Source organism: Hevea brasiliensis, chromosome 14 (genome assembly GCF_030052815.1).
Source record: "Hevea brasiliensis isolate MT/VB/25A 57/8 chromosome 14, ASM3005281v1, whole genome shotgun sequence".
Lineage (NCBI taxonomy): Eukaryota > Viridiplantae > Streptophyta > Magnoliopsida > Malpighiales > Euphorbiaceae > Hevea > Hevea brasiliensis.
Genome location: NC_079506.1, coordinates 15,865,901 through 15,888,427, shown reverse-complemented (window position 1 = coordinate 15,888,427; position 22,527 = coordinate 15,865,901). Strand labels below are relative to the sequence as shown.

The window sequence follows — 22,527 nt, the reverse complement described above, 5'->3', positions numbered from 1 at the left end:
AGGGTCTAAATTTTGCTAAAATCAAATGAGCATTGAAATTGAAATAAATATAAATGTTAAATAGATAAATTATGGGGCATAATAGTAAAAGTTTAAAAAGTAATAATTATTAAAATTAAAGAGATATAAATAAAATGAGAGATTCATAAAACAATTAAGTAAATATATTAATTAAAAATAAATATATATTTAAGTTGATTTATCTAAAATTTGCATAGGAGTTTTTATTTTTGTTAATAGATAGAACATACGCACACACGAATTAGTGAAAAGAATTGATCGCTGTTGAATTCATGACAATTTTAACAGTCATTATTTTTATATAATTCACATACATGCACATTCTACATTCAATATAGAATCTCAAAAGAACAACTCTTGAATAGCATAAGAGTTGAGACAATTAATTTTATCTACTTATATAGAAATAAATAAAATAATTTTTAATTTAAAGGCTAAATAAGAGGGAAGATAAAAAAAATATATATATATATTTTACCCATAAAATGAGAGGGAGCAAAAATAAAAATTTTATAAAAAATCTCATCTAATTTTTATAGATTTAAAATTTTCAATAATTAATTTTTAATTGATCTTTTGTATTTATTTAATGAAAATCAAATAATTTTAATATTTCAATTGAAATAATAATATATGAGTTATAAATTATTATATATCATTTATGAGTTGTAAATTATTATATAAGAGTCGATAAAAATTTTGAGAGAGCCAATTAACAAAAAATAAAAATTTACTATGTTTATTTAAAACTTTTTTATAAATATTTAAAAAGATTAATAAAAAGTTTGAGAGATCCATTAATAAAAAATTAAAATTTAATATACTTATTAAAAATTTTTAAAAATATTTAGAAGGGGAGCCAACACCTTGAATAAACTATTTTTTTAAAGTACACATACAATAAGGTTGGTACGACTTTGCAAACTTATATTAATTAATTAAGGCATGATAGTGTCTATATCTTGTACATTAATTTTATCTTAAAAAAAAAAATTTTATTGGATGTATTAATTCAATTTATTTTTAAGAACATACTCGTTGACATTAATTTAATTAATGCAATTAAAAATTTTAAATAATATTGAAATATTTGTAATCCTATAATTAAAAAAGAAATAGAGTTCTCATTTTTATCAAATATAGTAATTTTATTAATTTTTATATAATTTTTCTGATTTAAAAACTCAAATTTTATTAAAATTCAATTTATTTTATTTTTTTAATTGTAATATTTGGAAATTCAATTTTTTTAATTTAAAAATTTTAAAAATTTGTTCTTATAAATAATTGTGTGAGAATTAAATTAGATTGAGTTTTTATTATAAATATTTTTTTTCAAACAAACCCAAAGAGATGTTGTAACACCCTCACCATAAGTAGTCCGTACATTTTACTGTTCCGACAACTAATATCTGTTTGGACAGTTAAAATGTCTGGAACTACACCTAGACTATAGTGAGGAGGCATAAATTGAAGAAAAAAAAAATGTTAAGAAAATATCGGAAAAATATAGAGAAAAAAAAATTAAAGTTTAGAGAATTTATAAATTGGTACAAAAATAATAAAAATAACCCAATATGCACTACTAAGGACATTTTGGTCATTTCACCCCCAAAGGTGAATTTTGACCTAAATGTCAAAACAAAAAAAAAAAGAGAATAAAATAATTAACATTAATTAAAATTTATGAAATAGATTAGGAAAATGAGAAGAGAAAAGAAGAGAAAAGAAAAGAAAGGAAAAGAAAAGAAAAGAAAAGAAAAGAAAAGGCTTAGGAAAATTCAAAAAAAAAAAGTATATAAATAGGCATTAGAGGACAAACTCCCACCCACTTTCATCTTCTTCCTCCATTTCTTCTCTCTCTCTTTCCCTCATTTCCTCCATTGTTGTCAAGCTTCCAAGCTTGATTTCCCAAGCTTCTACCCATCAAAACCTTTAGCACCCTTCACAAAAAATACTCCCCACTCCATAAGGAAGCCATAGATACCCATAAGAAGCAAGAAAGTTGAGGTTTGGGAAGCTCAAGTAAGGTTAGTGCACTAATCCCTCTTCTTCTCTTTATTAAACATGAAAAGCATGTTTAGCTAAGCATAAATACCATTAAAACAAAAAGAAAATTTAGAGGAAAGAACTCTTGAATTTTTGGCAGCCATGGAACTTGAAGTTTATTGCTTTTAAGTGATGAAAAATGGTTCCATGAGAATATGTAATTAGTTGAAATGTTTGGGTGTTTGATTGTGTAGTGTTTGTGTAAATTTGAAACTTTGAAAACTAGGGTTTGTGTAAATGTTGAGGACTTTATGTAAAATGTTGAAATTGATCTGTTGGGATGAGATTGTTGCTTATAGAAGTGTATTGCATGCAAATTGAAGTAAGGAAGTTAGAGGAGATTGAGTTTTGGAAGTGTCAATTTTCTGCAGGTTGTGTTTGTTGAGGGCAGTGTACATTTTAGGCCATAAATAAAATTGTGTGACCCCAATTGGTATGAGGCCAATTGAAGGTGAAACTAGACCCAAAATAGCCCATTTTCCATGAAGAAACCATGCCCAAATTCTGTCCAAAACTTGACTTAAATACTGCCCAAATTCGGATTTCCCTGCACCCAACCCAGAAAATGACCAAATGAACAGTACGTGTTCATTTGGTCATAACTCTCTCTATACTAGTCCAAATGACCTAAAATTTTACCCATGGAAAGTTTAGACATAGGGCTACAGTTTTCATGAAGACTAATTAACCCAGTTTTGCCTTTAACCAATTCAAATTGGTAGCACAAGTTAGGTCACTGAAACTGCCAACCCAGAAAATGACCAAATGAACAGTACGTGTTCATTTGGTCATAACTCTCTCTATACTGGTCCAAATGACCTAAAATTTCACCCATGGAAAGTTTAGACATAGGGCTACACTTTTCATGAAGACCACTTAACCCAGTTTTGCCTTTAACCAATTCAAATTGTTAGCATAATTTGGGTTACTGAAACTGCCAACCCAGAAAATGACCAAATGAACAGTACGTGTTCATTTGGTCATAACTCTCTCTATTCTGGTCCAAATGACCTAAAATTTCACCCATGGAAAGTTTAGACATAGGGATACACTTTTCATGAAGACCACTTAACCCAGTTTTGCCTTTAACCACTTCAAATTGTTAGCACAATTTGGGTCACTGAAACTGCCAACCTAGAAAATGACCAAATGAACAGTACGTGTTCATTTGGTCATAACTCTCTCTATACTGGTCCAAATGACCTAAAATTTTACCCATGGAAAGTTTAGACATAGGGCTACACTTTTCATGAAGACTACTTAACCCAGTTTTACCTTTAACCAATTCAAATTATTAGCACAAGTTGGGCAAGTTGGGTCACTGAAACTGCTAACCCAGAAAATGTCCCAAAATACTATTCCTTTGGTATTTTGACCATAACTTGAGTTCTATAACCCCAAACTCAGTGATTCAAAAATTGAAATTCAAGCTTAAACATAGAGGAGCAATTGTTATGAAGGAATTGTGACTAAATAGACATCCCAACCTAGTCAAATTCCTAGATAAAGATAACACATCAACATGAACCTAAAGAAAGGTTCATGGGAAAATGCTATATATGATAATTAAAATACTCATAAGGAGAATTAAAAATTAAAAATGATATGAAAATGTAAATTGGGACTAATGTCCTATTAATATGAAATTAATGGTACCAATGAACAGTACTAGAAAATAGTAATAGTGAATAGTATTAAATTAATTAAAAATGTTTAATTGCCTATAGTATACCTAGACTTATTTATTTAGTTTGGATAAATTGGTATACCAATTAGGGACTTCAGATAGCAGTACTGCCTATCGAGAAAATCATGAACTGACAATATATGTCTGGTATGATTGTTCTACAGGCTATATACCTACTTACTGGCCATTGTGCCTACTTTATTTCTGGCTTTACAAGCCTGACAGCGGATCTCGTGCCCGACAGCTGGCTTCGTGCCTAACATACGTATACTGGATAGACATATGGCTGTCTAACCAGTATACACCCGTACATCCAGCTTTTATAATTTGTTATAGGTTTTATTGGGCACTGAAAAAATAATAATAATAATTAATTAAGACTTAAAATACAATAAGTAATCATAAAAGATCGCGATAATGTTAATTATTTTCAAAGAGCAATAAAAGTGTAAAAGACCCAGAAATTATGAGTTGCATATATTGTTTCAAATTATTAAATTATTGTTATTATAAATTATGCACCACTAAGCGTTATGTTTAGCGCGTTGGTTTTCCATCGCGTAGGTACTGGAGATCACCATGATCGGGCCAATGCAAAGAAGACATCGATGAGTGCAATCGACAGAGCTCTGATCAGATCTGCCATTGTCCAGAGTCACCTCACCGGTCTTTTGTATTTTGATAGGGCCCATGTATAGACTAGTATTTTGGTTCATTATGTTTAGGCATGATGTAATTACTAGTTTATGATGTATTTCATTTTGGACTTGAAATGAAAACTTATAATTTATTATCTATGAATTTCCATATGAACGCAATAGATGACACTTCATTTTGAAATCTCATAAATAGTTGTGAATGATATGATAAAAGAGAATATGATATGGAAATATGTGAGATGACTATGAATATGTTACTAGGTGATAGTGGAAACCGTTAGATGCTAATAAAACAGAGGAGGATCTGTCCAAGTCTCCACAGAAATAAGATATAAAAAAAAAATTCTACACATAAATTACCTGATTTGAATGACATTAAAATTTACAATAGACATGACAAGACAAGATAGGGTGCTCCAGCACCGAATGTGACACTTCTTACTCGACTATACAATAGACGGGTAAGGGGCATCACATATGTGGGTTGTATAAAATATGAATACAGATTTAGAGGGTGTTTATCTTCGCTTATAAACTCTAAAAATTGGTATATATATTTATTTATAATACTTTTTGAATTTATAAATTGAGTTTATAAGTTAAAAAAAATAAGTTGGGGACTCAGTTTTTTATTTTGATGCTTATAAATCATATGTTTATTAGCTGATTTAATCAAGTATTTTACTGTATTATCTTTATTTAATTTTTAAATTTTTTATTATAAATATCGTCTAATATCATTTTTAGTCATTTTAATAATAAATATACTAATAAACTATATTTTACTGGGCATATTAATTGTTTATCAATCATTTATAAGTATTTTAATTAAATTCTTAATTATTTAAAATTTAAATATTTATAAATTTAAATTAATTTATAAACAATTAATAGATAATTTTTATAAGTTAAGTCAAACACTTTTTATAACATCTTCACTTTAGCTAGTCCGTACAGCCTACTGTTCCCGCGACCAATGTTGGTCCAGGCAGCTAGAATGTTTGAAATTATAATTAGACTAAAGTGGGGAGTTATAAAGAAACCAAATAATGCTCATAAAAATCAAGGAAAAATTTATAGGAAATAAATACACTAAGGTTAAACGAGCCGAAACCAAAGGGATGAGTAACCCGAAAGGGAAGTGACGGTGAAGGCCGTTAGCAACCCGAGAATCAGGGAAAACTTCATGAAATAATTTTTAGGACCTCAGGGAAGGATTATTGGGGTTCCAATGACAGTAAAATGTTAAGAAAACACAAGAAAAATTTAATCAATTGGTACACACAATTTTTGCTCGTTAAGCCAAACGAAGGGCATTTTGGTCATTTCGTCTTCAGAGATGATTTTTGACCAACTTGTCCATTTATCTAAGTGAATTATATGACGTAAAATATGAACAAATATTGATGAAAAATTATTTAAAAATAAATAGGCAATGAAAGAAAATGAAAATTATGGGATTTATTACTTCATGCTTATGTAAGCATGAGGTAATTAAAAATGCTATGGCCAATCAAATTAAAGCAAGACAATTATAATACATTAAAAATAGAAAAAAGAGGGCAGAAATCTGGAATAAACCAACAGCCTCTCCCTTCTTCAAAACGTCACTTATGCTCTCCTCCCTCACTCCTCCATTAACAAGCTCCCATACCTTCATTTTCCCTAGCTTTCTTTCAACAAAAACTCTAAGTGTCAACATAAAACCTTGATATTTCAGCTTGGTGAAGCTTTTGAGAGCAAAAGAAAGAGTAAAAGAAGAGTTCTTACAAGCTTGAGATTAGCTCCATTAAATGTTAGTGACTTAAACTTGTTTTTCTCTTTAAATTCATGTTAAAGGAGTAAGATTGAGTGCAAAATTACAAAGAAATTTAATAAATAACATGTGTATGTCCATCCCACATTTTTGGCAGCCTTGGATGTGGTAATGTTTTGAGGATTTCATGGAACTAGAAATGGTAGTATGGCTGCCTTAACATTGGTCTCTTAAGTGAAATGGTGAAATGCAAGTTAAATGCATGATTTGAGATGTTAGGTTTAGAGTTTGGATATGAAATGGAGACTTTGAGCATGTAATGGTGAAATTAAGTTTTAATAGTCAATTAGTGACCATTTGATTATGTGTAAACAATAAATGAAGTGGTTTGTATAGTGGGAATTGAAGTTAGTGTGGCTGCCCTTGGTGACCTGCAGGATTGGGCATGAGTCCAGCAGGTTTGGGCAGCAATAACTGGAGTTGTAGAGGTTCAATTGGTGCAAGGCCAATTGAACATGAAACTAGACACATAATGGTACAACTTTGGTGAAGAAACCATGCTCAGAAAACTAAATCAAGTTAATTTAAAGATTACCTTAATCCGGGTGACCTGCATTCTGCCTGGGCAAAATGACCAAATGAACAGTGTTTAGTCATTTGGCCATAACTCAGTGTAGAGAGGTCCAATTGATCTGAAATTTTACCAGAAACAAACTGAGATATAGACCTACAACTTTCATGAAGAAACTTAACCCAAATTATGGCCATATTATATTCAAAAAGTTACCTGTAGTCACTGTTCAAAATACTATAGATTTGGTCAGTCCAGAAAATCTGGAAAATTTATAATCCGGCCAGTTGTGGTTTTTAGGCCATAACTTGAGCTACAAAACTCCAAATAGAGTGATTCAAAAAATGAAATGTAACTAGACAAAATAAGGAACAACTTTCATGTTGACTATTTTGCCAAATTCCCACTGCAAAAATGACTAATGGAATAATAAACACAAAGCTTGAAATCTGAAATTTTTGAACAATTAACATTAAGCTTAGAAATGGTATTGGCAACCAATACCAATAATTTTAGAATGCAAAATGTGGTATGTTGGGAGAATTAAAACCAATGTACCCATTGTCCATGTAAAAGTCAACATTTTTGTTGACTAATAAATTGAATAGTAACACCTAAACTTAAATTTCAAGAATTACATAATTTAAGAGTGTAACATGCCATAGTACACCTAGCAAGATTGGTTTGGATAGGTTGGCATGCCAATAGGATTCTGTTAGCAGTATTGCATATGGCTTTATGCCATTCTGTGTTTTATGGCCTCACGTGCCATTCTGTGATAAAATAGCCTTTGGCTATATTGATTGAGATATTATACTTGGGTTTTATCCCTGACAATTATTATAGCTTATTAGCTGTTCTGTTGCACACCGAAAGACACAATGTGATCGATGGTGTGATGGTCCGAGGTATTTAGTACCCAGTGCTAGTTTACTCGTTTATCCAGTTCAGTCGACTAGTATGGGTTACTCGAGCAATGATAATAAATCTTACCAAATTTTAATCGAATAATACTACAATAAATATCAGAAATTAAGTCTACTAAAAATGTAAACATACATTCTGCATATTTAATTTATTTTAGTTACTTTATTTCATCTTGTCACCACTAAGTAGAATTGCTTAGCGCGTCGCTTTTGCCACGCGCAGGTACTGGAGACATAGCTGGGGAGTCCAACAGACCTCATACAGGGTGAGCTTTCAGATCTGCACACGGAGTCCAGAGTCACCTCACGTTTGCAGTGCATTTGGTAGGACATTATGCCACTTTTGATATTTTGGTATTTGTATTTTGTCAACTTCTGTAATGTATATTATAAACTCATGTAATTATACTTTTGATGTAATTATCTATGAACTATGTTCAGTAATAAATGTGAGCATTCCTCATTGAATTGAGTGTGATATGAAATGAATTAAATTTTGAGATACTGAAGTCATTTGAGAAATTGTTGATAATATATTGGTGGTTGACTGAGAATGATGTGATGATTTTATTGGAAGTATTTTTAACAGATTCAGAAGAACTGTTTTTCCAATTTACAACTAGCACTCTGGCGGATTTTCTATAAAATTTACGAAAAATTCAGATTAATAAAAAATTATAAATAAATAAAAAAAAGATTAAATTAAATTGAAATATGATTTAGTGCTTTGGCATACTATGTGGCATATCTTGCTCGGTTACATTGTAGACAGGTAAAGGGTGTCACACTTTTTTAATAAAAAATGACGTCCATTGTCTAGCTACATTAACTTGCTTGATTGATCATGGACCATTAATTTAATGCTTCACTATTTTTGAATTTTTTTTTTGAAAGAATTATTCTTGATTTTGATATACATGACTAACACATTTGAGATCACGATGATGGCTTCGGTGAAGAATCTGAAATCTAAAGAATAATGGAACTTTAATTAATATCACATATATTTTGTGATAAAATTAAATAATCTCAAACATTAATAATGAATGAATGCCACTAAAATAAATATTGTTTAGGAACATTATTCATGAGCCAGATCGCTCTTTAATTAATTATATATATGAAGGGTACAGTGGAAACTCTTCCTCATCCTGCTTCACTAGTTTGCTTGCAAGTAGCTAATATTTTACTGGTTTTTCTATCTAGTATAATAATAGAGAGTGAAGACTAATTAATTATAAGACCAAACAGAGATCAAACTAAGTTAGGCAATATTGAATTCACTATTAATTAACTTAATTATTGATTTTCTCAAAAGATTAACTCATCTTATAATATTATAAAGAGTGGGTGATTTATAGAAGCGTTGAATTTTAAAACCATATTATAAAAGTTAACAAAGTGAATATTTGCAACAGGTGTTATAAGAGGAGGGAAAATGATGAAGCCATTCATGACGGATTTGGTGTTGCCTTGGTGTTGTTATATTGTCGAGCAATTTTATATTAGTATTTGATATGAAATAATAAATAAATAGTAATAAGATATATAAATATAATGTTTATTTTTTTTTTAATTACAAAGTGATTAAAATTTTTTATTATTAAAAATATATATATCGTTAAGTTAATATTACAATCAAATGGTGAAAAATATTTTAATAAAAAATATTTTTTTGAAAATATTTTCTATATATAAATTATTCAAAAAAATATTTTCTATATATAAATTATTTTTAGTGAAACAATAATAGATAAAAATTTTAATTTAAATTCAATTTAGCATAAAATTGAAAAAATTAAGAAATTAAATTTCTTAATTTTTGAGTTAAATTAAAAAATTAAATTTTTTAATTTTTGAGATTACATTAAGAAATTTAGTTTCAAAATCAAGAAATTGAAGTTTTTTTTTTATTTAAATCAAGAAATTTAGTCCATAACTTTTAATTTTTGAGTTAAATTAAATTTAAATTAAAATCTCTGAATTAATTTAAATAAAAAGTTAAAAGTAAATAAATTAAATGTACAAAAGCTAAATTAAGTATTTTACTAAAAGAAATTAATCGAGTCTACCATGCTATTACCTTAGACAGTTATTTAACAACCTTTTTTATATTTAAAATTTTATAAAAATTTAATTTAATTAATTGTTTATTTAAAAAATAAAAAATTTTATTAAAAAAATAAAACGTAATTATATAAAAATTTATTTAAATTTTTTTTATAAATTGTTTATTTTAAATGAAGCCTCTCTCTATATATATATATATAGCAGTTGACAATGAAGTTTTTAAATAATTAAATAAGCTGACAATTTTTGTTTATTTAACAAGCAAAGTAATTAAAAAAATTAATTTAATTAGAGCTAAAAAAAATAAAAGCACTTTAAAATAATTTATTGGTTATAATAAATTTTCAAGTTTTATTATTGAAATGGGAAAAGGTAATTTTAGGCCTTGCCAATAAAAAAGCCATTAACTTTTCATACGAGTGATAAAAAAATTTTATATTCTTTAAATAAAATTGAGTATTTAATCCTTATAAATAGAGAAATCTTAATTGTAAGTACTTTACTTCGTAATGAACCTTTTCAACGAGAGCAGGTCTAACTCGGTAGACTAAAAATTATATATGATTTACTAAAAAAAAATAAAAATGTCATTAACTTAACGGGTGATGATATAATTTAACAATAATTTTTTTATTAATCTTAAACAATCTTAAAAATATTAGAGATTTATTACAATAAAAATATAATTAAAGAAAAATAAAAAACTGGTAATTGCAGCAGGTTAAATTATAAATTTTCACAGTTCACATTACTTCTAAAAAATTTTAAAATATATAAAATAAACTAGAAGGCATATCTGGTTTTTAACCCTACCAACCATCTCCAAATTAAATATCAGTTAAGATTTTTTTTTAAAAATTATTTTTTATAAGGGATTGAAAGAATGAGGAGTTCAACCTGATGTACCGATCTAAGTGAAGGAGACAATTTCTTAAATTTATTACTTGATGTAGATAAACAATCAATCAGTAAAAAATTACACATATGTGTTGTGTAATTTTAATTAAATTAGCAATTAATAATTATTTTGGTGTATATATTCAAGCGTAAATAAAAATTAATTATATAAATAATATATTTTTAATTACTAAATTAAAATCAGATTACGTATCAATTAAGAGTTCTAAACTTATTTTTTCATAAATTTCCGCTGGGATTATAATTTAAATGGATTATAGCCATAGCTGTGCATGATAGTCATTTATGGTTTCATTGAACCATCATAAATGATGAATAATTCAGGTCAGAATTGGAGATGTACCATGTAGACTATTAGACCAGTCAGCCATTGTTGGTTTCAAACACGGCCCAATTGAAGAAGCCACGAAACTGCATAATGGGTTGGTGAGCTCTTTTATTTTATGTACATCAAAGCAAAAAAATAAGAGAAGTTCACTTGTTTTAATTATCAACAAGCGCCCATAAATAGCTCTGGATAATATGCTAATGGCACCACAGCAACCTTTTCCGTTGATATCTCTTTAATCTGAGCGCTCAATTCCTCCCTAGGATCTCAAACAATACTTGTGAGTTTCTCAGTTAAAAATCTTGATAAGCAAAGCAATGGCTCCAACAATGGCAGTATCATCCAACGATTCCTTTGATATTACTGATTTTGTCATAAACAAAGGGAATGGAGTGAAGGGTCTTTCTGATTTGGGCATCAAAAGCCTTCCTTCCCAATATATTCAACCCCAAGAAGCATTGATCAATATCATCCCACAGGAATCCATTCCCGTCATTGACATGTCTAACTGGAATGAGGATCCTAAAGTCGCTGAATCAGTCTGCGAAGCTGCTGAGAAATTTGGTTTCTTTCAGCTGGTTAACCATGGGGTGCCACTTGAGGTACTCGATGGAGTTAAAGATGCAACCCATCGTTTCTTTGGGTTACCAGCAGAGGAGAAGAGGAAGTATTCCAAGGAGCTTTCCTCTACCAACAGCGTCAGGTTTGGAACCAGCTTTAGTCCTGATGCAGAGAAAGCTCTTGAATGGAAGGATTATCTAAGCCTCTTTTATGTCTGTGAGGAGGAGGCTTCTGCATTGTGGCCTAGTGCTTGCAGGGATGAAGTTCTTGAATACATGAAGAGATCCCAAATCCTTTGTCAAAAGCTAATGAGTGCGCTCATGCAGAAGCTGAACGTGAAGGAAATAGACGAAACAAAAGAATCTCTGCTAATGGGATCCAAAAGGATTAACCTCAACTACTATCCCAGATGTCCAAACCCTCAGCTCACTGTTGGGGTAGGCCGCCACTCTGATGTTTCATCCCTCACTTTCCTCCTCCAAGACGAAATCGGTGGACTTTACGTGCGAGTGAACGAAGGCAAAGGGGAAAAAGATGGTTGGGTTCATGTTCCTCCGATTGAAGGATCCCTTGTGATTAATGTTGGAGACGCATTGCAGATACTGAGCAACGGTCGATACAAGAGCGTAGAGCACTGTGTGATTGCAAGTGGGAGCAAGAACAGAATTTCAATCCCCATTTTCGTAAATCCAAAGCCAAATGATGTGATCGGTCCTTCGCCTGAATTGATCGCCGCCGGAGAGAAGCCCAAATATAAGAACATTCTCTACTCTGATTATGTGAAGCATTTCTTCAGGAAGGCTCATGATGGCAAGAAGACTGTAGCTTTTGCTGAGATTTCGTCATAATACTGCAACTAAATTTCATTCTTCTTTGTAATACATAATTATTTCAATCACAAAATGAAATAACGCCATGAAGACATATAAGTATATTATTTATTTGGCAAATTCAGATTTGAATGTAAACTCTTTCCATTTTCTACTTAAAAAAAATCATTCTACAAAATGAAGACATAAAATTAGAGATAGACTACTCAACAGAACATATTCTAAGGTATGCTATAACACAAATATCATGGAAAAGAACATCTACTAAATCTTGTGGTTCCTCCAACATATAAGTTTCGATAGCTAGCATACTTTGATGATCAGCAAGGTAGTTTGCCTATCTGTTTGCTTCCCTATAATGTGGCTAACGTGGATTTAACCCTAATAGCTGACTCAAGAAGAGAGGATTGCTCAAATATTTATATTTAACACTTTTATTTTACACCGATCGATATGAGACAATACACCCCCTTGCGTCTAAGAATAACACTATGATAGGGCAAAAGTGCTAAATATAAAAATTTGGACAATCTTCCCCTTAGAACTAACTTTTAATAGTGAATTAAGTCTAATTATTTTTTATATATATTATTTAGTTAACCTTTATCTTGATGCTGGGCCACCAGAATAGCTGCACTGCTTTGAAACTATTTTGAGTGATTCCCTTCTATTGCTGTTTGTCAATAGTTCACTGTGATTACTTTAATAATTAATTGTAATTAATGAAAAAAATAGATTATAAATTTATTTATCAATTAGATTAACTCTTTAGACAGGGGTGTAATATCTAATGACCAAGGGGCCATGGCCCTAATTCCTGAATTAGTCTCAATTCCAAAGAGTATAAAGGCATCATTAGTGGGCAGATTACCTTCCACCAAGTCAACATTAATTTAGTACTTTATCTTAATGGGTTTCAGAAAAAGACTTGATTCCTCTCATCAAGATAATTTCCCTATAATTAATTATCTCTAATACGCACAAAACCCACCAACTAACTTTTTATTTTCTCTCATATGAAAATATAACCAAAGTCAATATTTAATTATTAGCCTTGTTTTTTCAAATAAATGAATAGCTTATGTTTTAAACATATTCGTATTAATGCAATTAATTAAATGAATCATATTTAGTTTAGTTATTTTTATGTTAGACGCGTAAATTGATAAGACTCTATCAATTTATGTTGTGCCTATCACTAATTTAGTTTGACGATAATTATTGTAAATTTTTTGAATTTAATTTATTAATAAAAATTTTACTTATTAAAAAAATCTTTAAAATAAAGGCAACAATCTCTTAAAAAAATGATAAAATATACATTTAATTTAGTTGATATATGTATAAGAACTCTTGAATCATAGGTAAAGGCAGATTCATGAATGTCTCTAACTAATGGCTTGCCTAACTAGTTAATTGTTCTTAATAATTAATCATGTAATAATCAAAAAATTCTTTTACACATGTGCACAAATATTAATAGTAAAAAAATTGTGGAGGGGCGGGCATAATTGACTAGGGAGAGCAGCAGCCAGCAGCAAAAGCAAGTGTTGTAATCATTCCTTAGGCACTTAAATCCTTATCACACAATCCTTTATCCTTCTATCAAATGGCTTAATGATTATTATTAATTAAAAAAATAGTGTCACCAATTATGACTCTCTTCTCAAATGAACTATTGTTAATACTCAAGTTATTTATATATATATATATATTTCAGTCCATAAAAATTCTTTGCGGGCATAATCTTGCAAAACAGTTAATAAATAGGACAAAGGTCTATCAGAATATTTTTAGTGAGAAGTTTTCGGTACTCAAATTAGAGATGATATGAGAAAATAGGATATTAGATTGATTAGGGAGAATAATATACCTGCATAGATAATCTGATGTCTTTATGTAAAATATAGACAATAGTTAATTATAATAAATCAAATATGTAATTATATGGATATTATTACCTAATATAATTATAAGATTATATTTCTATTTATAGTGCATAATTATAAGTATTGTTATATTTGTCAATCCCACTAAAATTACTCATTGTTAATTAAAATTTTTTTCTTTTATTAAGTGGGTTTTATAGTGGTTGAATCGACTAAACGAATCTTATGACTGAACTATTAAATATGATTAGACTCATGGGCTATTCGAAAATCCGAGTTACCGGGTAAGTAAGTGAATATATATATATATATATATATATATATATATATATATATATATATATATATATATATATATATATATTGTTTTAGCCCTCCCCTCCTTGCATTTTTTTTTTCTCCTTAATCATTACTTGGATTTATTTGGATGAGGTGATAAAGGGGATAAAAAATGAAGAAGATGGGAAAATAATAATTATTATTATTCGAATTAATAAATCTTATTTTATTTTCCTTTTAAAATAGAGAGGATATCATAAAAGTTATAATATTTTCTTATGAATAGATAGCCAATAATAAATTCTGATAAAATTATTTTATCCTTCATAATAAAATCTTTAATTTCTAATTATCAGTCTAACATAATTAGATCAAAGGCTTAAATATAAAATAAAATAAATATATTTGACTATCTTAAATAGATTGAAGAAAACAAAGGCTTCCACTTTACAAAAATATTGAGCAAATTACATCAAAACCGAAAACCAAAAATCAACTAATTAAAATAGAAAAAGTGGAGAATATTTAAATAATTGTGTTATTACATTTTGTGGTTCAAATAATTATGTATTACGAAGAAGAATGAAATTTAATTGTAGTATTATGATGAAATCTCAGCAAAAGCCACAGTCTTCTTGCCATCATGAGCCTTCCTGAAGAAATGCTTCACATAATCAGAGTAAAGAATGTTCTTATATTTGGGCTTCTCTCCGGCGGCGATCAATTCAGGCAAAGGACCGATCACATCATTTGGTTTTGGATTTACGAAAATGGGGATTGAAATTCTGTTCTTGCTCCCACTTGCAATCACACAGTGCTCTACGCTCTTGTATCGACCGTTGCTCAGTATCTGCAATGCGTCTCCAACATTAATCACAAGGGATCCTTCAATGGGAGGAACATGAACCCAACCATCATTTTCCCCTTTGCCTTCGTTCACTCGCACGTAAAGTCCACCGATTTCGTCTTGGAGGAGGAAAGTGAGGGATGAAACATCAGAGTGGCGGCCTACCCCAACAGTGAGCTGAGGGTTTGGACATCTGGGATAGTAGTTGAGGTTAATCCTTTTGGATCCCATTAGCAGAGATTCTTTTGTTTCGTCTATTTCCTTCACGTTCAGCTTCTGCATGAGCGCACTCATTAGCTTTTGACAAAGGATTTGGGATCTCTTCATGTATTCAAGAACTTCATCCCTGCAAGCACTAGGCCACAATGCAGAAGCCTCCTCCTCAGAGACATAAAAGAGGCTCAGATAATCCTTCCATTCAAGAGCTTTCTCTGCATCAGGACTAAAGCTAGTTCCAAACCTGACGCTGTTGGTAGAGGAAAGCTCCTTGGAATATTTCCTCTTCTCCTCTGCTGGTAACCCAAAGAAACGATGGGTTGCATCTTTAACTCCATCGAGAACCTCAAGTGGCACCCCATGGTTAACAAGCTGAAAGAAACCAAATTTCTCAGCAGCTTCGCAGACTGATTCAGCGACTTTAGGATCGTTATCCCAGTTAGACAGGTCAATGACGGGAATGGATTCTTGTGGGATGATATTGATCAATGCTTCTTGGGGTTGAATATATTGGGAAGGAAGACTTTTGATGCCCAAATCAGAAAGACCCTTCACCCCATTCCCTTTGTTTATGACAAAATCAGTAATATCAAAGGAATCGTTGGATGATACTGCCATTGTTGGAGCCATTGCTTTGCTTGTCGAGAATTTTAACTGAGGAACTCAAAAGTATTGTTTGAGATCCTAGGGAGGAATAGAGTTCTCAGATTGAAGAGATATCAATAGAAAAGGTTGCTGTGGTGCCATTAGTATATTATCCAGAGCTATATATAGGTGCTTATTGATGATTAAAACACATGTGAAATCTAACTTTTTGTTTTAATGTAAATAAAATAGAAGAGCTCACCAACCCATTATGCAGTTTCGTGGCTTCTTCAGTTGGGCAGTGGTTGACTGGTCTAATAGTCTATATTGTACATCTCCAATTCTTAGCTGAATTATTCTTCCCTTCATTTATCCACTTTTTGTGATAGTTCAATGAACCATAGATGTCTGCTATATACAAAGCTATGAAATTTATGAGAAAATAACTTTAGAAATCTTAATTGATATGTATTTAATAATTTGGAGATGGTTGGCATGGTTAAAATTAAAAGTCATATATGCTTTTTAGATTTTTGTTGGTATTTAAAAATTCTAAAAAAAAAATAAAATTCTCTATAAATACGATCATATACTAAATCAAAATAATTATCTGATAACCGGATTTTAACTAGACTTCTCATGCTATATTTTTTTAAATATAATAATAAAATTTATTTACTTATTAAAAAAATTATTATTATATTTTATATAAGTAAATTATCTCAATTTTTCTTATGTAAAATTGTACCATGTGTGAAAATTTGGACTTCAAATTTATATTCTATTTCTATTTAATAAAAGTTTTATCTTTTACTTATTTAAAAAATTGAATGTTGTTAAAATTTAAAATATGATTTCATGCATTACAAAACATGCATTCAATCCCTTGGGATTATTTTTTTTTATTATAATCAATTCCTAACAATATTTTTAAGATTGTTTAAGATTATCCAATTGGTTGTTGATTAATGAAATTTTTAATTTTTTCATCAATGAAATTAAAAATATATTATTTGAATCTTCTCAATCTATTATATATTTAAGAAATATTTTTAAAAAATAGAAATATATATATATATATATATATATATATATATATATATATATATATATATATATATATATATATATATATATATATCATTAAGATTGTTCTGGTATACTAATTTCTATTACATCATATACTTATAAGAATTCAATTATTCTATGAATTATGAGATGTGGGCTAAATCTCATTGTGAAAGAAGGAATTTGTACTCTTATCCTAATTTTATTTGTTAATCATTCGAGTTTTTTTTTTAGATATTCTAAGTTTTATGATTAATCCCCCTGATTCCTTACTGTTACAAATCATTTAAAAAGAAAATTATCAGCAAGGCATTGCCATAGTTTCATTATTTTTATCATAATAAAAAATTTTGGATTCCAATTCTCTCTTTTATCAGATATTAATGAATTTATTGAAATGCATTGAAATTTCCTTTTATGGGAGTATAGACTCTTCACTTTGATTCTTTTTATTTATTAAATATTAATTATTATATTTTTTTTTTGAAATATGATGAAATTAAAATAATAGAAGGTCAATTTCGTTCTTAGTTATGTTAAATAGAAGTTCAATCACCTAGCTAAGGCCCAAGGCAGGCACCAAGAAAATGCTCTGACTAAGAAGCATTCTATTGCAATGCAACGTTTTGGGTTGGGTGTAGTGATGAATTCTAAACAAGAGCATGGGGGTGATTCCCAACCATTTTGAAGGTTTTAATTCGATTTCGATATGTCAATCCCAATTTGATTTAATTTTAATTTTACTTATATTTAGGGCCAATTTAATCCAGTTAATCAGTAAAATACAAATTTTTCAATATATATATGTATTGGTATAAAAAAAATAAATTTGTTGTATAATTTTTTTAGTTAAATTTAAAAATACTTAAAAATTGATTACCTGATTTTCCTTCTAGATAATGTTAATTGGTTAATTTCCTTTTCTAATTATACTAATTCATTATATTTAATCTAATTATTTTCTTTTTTTATTATATTCATTTTCTATACTTATATTATTTAATTAATATTTCTAATTATATTATTTTTCTATATTTAATCTAATTATATTAATTCTCTTTCTAATTATTTTAAATTATTTGTTATTTCCTTGGCTATTAATCAAAATTTCCTGATTATATTTATTATATTATAATTACAAGTAATTGAAATATTTTTTCTTAATTCTTTTAATTAAATTTACTTGACCAGATTATAACTAATCAAAAAGTTTTTCCCTCCAAACAATAACTAATAAAATAAATTTAAATATAAAAAATATTAATTTAATTATAATTTAATGCATTTTAATTCTAATTCTAACTTATACAAGTAATCAGTGATCAGCTTGCCCCAACCACTTATACTTACCATTTATATTTACAACTTCATCTTTATATTTTCTCATGGTGGAACAAGTATTCTCAACAAATTTCTTTTAGTTTTTTAATTTAAATAAAAAAAAAATTGAAACTTTCTTTACGAGATGTCGAGATTTGGGCAGACAGGATGCTACAAAACAAAAGGAAAAAGTTTAAATATAGATAAGTATATATTTAGTAGCAGCGTGCGATCATAGTAGCAAACTATATAACCCACAATGTAATGCTAGCTAGAATGTCAAACTTATAAAAAGCATAAATAACAAAACACACTCTCAACGTTTGATAAAAGGGGAATGCACAGCCACCCGGGTAAATTATGACACTACCAAAACCTTTAGTGGTGAGAAATTCACCAAAACTTAACTGCCAGTCTATGCAACAACAGATGGTTTGGAAGCAGCAGAAAGCTTAGATCTCCTCTTTGCCAAGCTCTCGCTGCGGCGCTCCCGCTGCTCCTTCAATCTGGTGGCCAGAAGTCTCTGGTACTCGGCTGCCTCAGCCTTGGCCTTAGCAATTCTCTTCTTTTTCTCACCAATCCTCGCACGCTTCCTCTGAAGGGTCAATGGAGTTACAAGCCTCTGTATCTTTGGAGCCTTACTCACTTTCTTCCCTGCAAACCAACAAAAATAATTGATTTATCATTTCACATTTCAGACAATTTTAGCATGCACTTGCCTCTTTCAATATCCCTACATGGCCATCACTCTTCCCACTATCCACAACATCCAAATTAACACATACAAAAAAGAAGAAGAATAAGAAAGAATAATCATGTCAGACTATTTTTTTAAACATTCCATTTTCCCTGCATTGTGCTCTGTAAGGAAGAAGAGAGGATGTGGGGGTTAGGTTAAAGGAAAGTAAAATGTGCCATTAATTTGAAATAATGGTAGTTTATAGCCCCAAATGTTACCAGGGCAAAATTTTCCACAGCAAATTGACTACCAGCTATAGATCAATCCCCACAGATGCAGCAGAGGACAAATTTAAAGTAGTTGTGTGGTAGGAATGGAGGAGTTTGCCTCTTTGGACAGACCTTGGAAAGGATCTAATCCTAGAAAACTTGGAGCACTTTCACGAGTTCTTTTAAGTTGTCCATATCACCAAAAGCTTACAAGAAAGATTTGTACAAAGACAGAGAACTTTATGACTTGCACTAATGCAAACAGGCCCTGGAACTAAACATCCAATGATGATTGAAGATCCCATTTACAGATACGAATTGAATTGCCAAAACACTTTTTTGACCAATATATTCTAGATGATAACAGAATATATCAACTCGATGATAATTTAATTCTTATAGGTAAACACAATTCGGATTATAAAGCTCTATTTGTCATAGAAATAAAAGAACTATTCAAATCTAAAAACACTTCAATTTGACTTTGGCCTTTCTTGAAATTTTATGAATCTAAATCACCCACACAATAATCAAATGGTTATAAACTAAGACTGGATCATTACATGTACCATACGTAGCATGTGGCCTATAATTCAAAAATATATTAAGTATATAAACAAGAACAATGGACAAAGAAAGCTACATTGATACATGGTCTAGGCATTCAAAGAAAAATCTAAGCCTTTATACCATTCTAAATGGCTTCCCCACACATACTTAACAGCCTAACATTTCAAAAACGATATTCTGTGCTTCAAGGCCAGACAATCAGGCAAACTAAATTATGATACATTGCAATCCCAACTGTCACTAAAATCTAATTAAGATGACATTACAAAACCTTCAATTATGAAGAGGTTACAACATAAGTGCATACATGCATGTCATAGGCGCTGGAAGGAATTCTTAAATCCAATATGGAAACTTTATTACATATCCTTCCCATGCATGTTCCCTCTTTCAAACCAAGCCCTCAAAAAATGATGAGAGAGAGAGAGAGAGAGAGAGAGAGAGAGAGAGAGAAAGAGACAAGAAATGCTACCAGATTTTGTTGTGAAGGTTCTACGGTATGTGTTCACATACTTGCGGACATCATCCTCCTTGGAGAGATTAAAAAGCTTCCGGATCTTGGATGCCCTCTTAGGACCCCTCATCCTAGGTTTTTCAGTGTCAGTCAACCCAGGCAAATCATTTTCGCCCTTCTTCACTATAACCAAGTTCAAAACAGAAAGGTCATGACTAACAATACACCCACGGACAGATTTTCTCCTGCGCTCTCCATTGCGTCTTCCATATCCACGGAAGCATGGGGTACCTGCTCAAATAAACAGGAATATAATTCAAACCATGATAATCATGCATCGAGATCTCATGATTAGCTTAAAAAAAATTAATGAAGACGAATTTTAAAAGCCTATTATTAGTAGAAATTCTGACACCAACTCTATGAACCAGAGTCTTTCCTCAAAGAATAAGCCATTGTGCTTCTTTTTTTTGTTTTTATTGCGGTATCTATCTAGTTATTCAAACGTTACAGCAGCATTACGCCTCACTAAACAACTCTATCCACCATGGCAGATGTCAGAATACTTCTGAGTGGGATTTTGACAACTTAAAATACCCCTTATATAAAAGGGATTTTCTAGGCCAGCCAATTATTTTTGGTTTTCAATTACACAAACGGTTAAAAAAAAAAAAGGGTCTACCCACCTCTGTGCAGCAACAGACGGACACGACCAGAAGTTAGCACTCCCTGCTTCATGGGAAATCCTTGCTTGTCACAGCCTCCCATGATTTTAAAAACATAGCCCTTGAACTCCTATTGAACATTAGAATTTTATGTAAAAAATTGGATAGATTTTCAATCACCAATCAAGTATATAAAAGAAAAAAAGATGGATGGCCGTATCATACCTCACCCAGAGAATCTCCACTGACCTCCTGTGAGATCCTCTTGTCAAAAAATGCTCGTCTGTGGTTAAAAAATTCGAAAATTTCAAGTAATCAGACAGGAATCGAGGGAAAAAAAATCTCAAAAAGAAGAGAGGACATAAAGAGATAATCGGGAACTTACAACTTCTGATCGTCATCGATCTCGAGCTTCTTCTGGCATCCAGTAGTAGGATTCGCGATGTTGAACTGCAACATATCGCATAAATTTTTTATTTTCAGTTAAAAAACCACAGATAAAGATGAAAATTGCAACAAGATTTGGACTTGTGAAAGCGAGTGGAAAAAAAAAATCAAAATTAGGGTTTTCAGGGTGCAAACCTTCATGCTGATTTGCTCTAGCTCACGCCGCGGCTGGAGCTCTCTGCTCTGTGCGTGCAACTGTGTGGGAAAGGTCAGAGAAGAAGTTAGGGTTTTCTGTTTTGGTCTTTATAGTCGAGGTATTTTGGGTCGGTTTCTCGCCTTTACCCGTTCTTGTATAATTTTAATTACGAGTAAATTACTTTTTAATCCTGTATTATATAATAATTAATAATTAAATTATTATATTTTAAAAAATAAATAAATAATCCTTAAATTTTAATTTTATAAAATACTTTAATATATTTCGATATAAATTATTATTTCATTCATAAAATTAATTGTTATAATAATTTTGTTTTAAAATTTTTATTATTATTAATTATTTAATTTTTATATTTAAAAAATAAAAAAATTAATCTCTCATCAACGACTTTTTAATTAATTGTCTAATTATTAAATTAACAAAAATAAATGAGTGGATTAAAGTGAACGAGGAAATCAAAACTTCAAAAATTTTTATTAATTTTTTAATTAAAATATAAAAATCTAAATATTAATTATAATATAACCTACAGATAAAAACATAATTTATCTTTTAATATTAACTCCCATAATATTTTAACCTGAATAATTTAAATACTTAAATCTTTTTCTCATTAAATTTCAAAAATATTCTTCATAAAATATTATTTATAAGTTCAGCAAAGCGTAAAAATAAATTTGTATAGTTCACTTTTTATAAATAA

The 22,527-nt window shown here is 29.9% G+C and overlaps 3 protein-coding genes across 3 annotated transcripts; 1 reads left to right on the top strand and 2 right to left on the bottom strand.

Annotated features, from left to right (window-relative positions):
- The first annotated feature begins 11,170 nt into the window (after positions 1 to 11,170).
- Positions 11,171 to 12,496, top strand: LOC110642752 (feruloyl CoA ortho-hydroxylase F6H1-3). The gene has a single exon (XM_058135450.1). It carries the CDS (start codon positions 11,303 to 11,305, stop codon positions 12,392 to 12,394), a length of 1,092 nt encoding a protein of 363 aa, XP_057991433.1. The 5' UTR covers positions 11,171 to 11,302; the 3' UTR covers positions 12,395 to 12,496.
- A 2,434-nt stretch (positions 12,497 to 14,930) lies between these two features.
- LOC110642754 (feruloyl CoA ortho-hydroxylase F6H1-3) lies at positions 14,931 to 16,355 on the bottom strand. Its single transcript, XM_058135442.1, has one exon. It carries the CDS (start codon positions 16,235 to 16,237, stop codon positions 15,146 to 15,148), a length of 1,092 nt encoding a protein of 363 aa, XP_057991425.1. The 5' UTR covers positions 16,238 to 16,355; the 3' UTR covers positions 14,931 to 15,145.
- Positions 16,356 to 18,761: 2,406 nt separating this feature from the next.
- LOC110646758 (40S ribosomal protein S6) lies at positions 18,762 to 21,956 on the bottom strand. The gene is made up of 6 exons (XM_021800298.2): positions 21,800 to 21,956; positions 21,603 to 21,667; positions 21,443 to 21,500; positions 21,239 to 21,347; positions 20,571 to 20,843; positions 18,762 to 19,234 (listed from the first exon to the last, which is right to left on the bottom strand). Exons 1-6 carry the CDS (start codon positions 21,803 to 21,805, stop codon positions 18,996 to 18,998), a joined length of 750 nt encoding a protein of 249 aa, XP_021655990.1. The 5' UTR covers positions 21,806 to 21,956; the 3' UTR covers positions 18,762 to 18,995.
- Between the last annotated feature and the right edge of the window lie 571 nt (positions 21,957 to 22,527).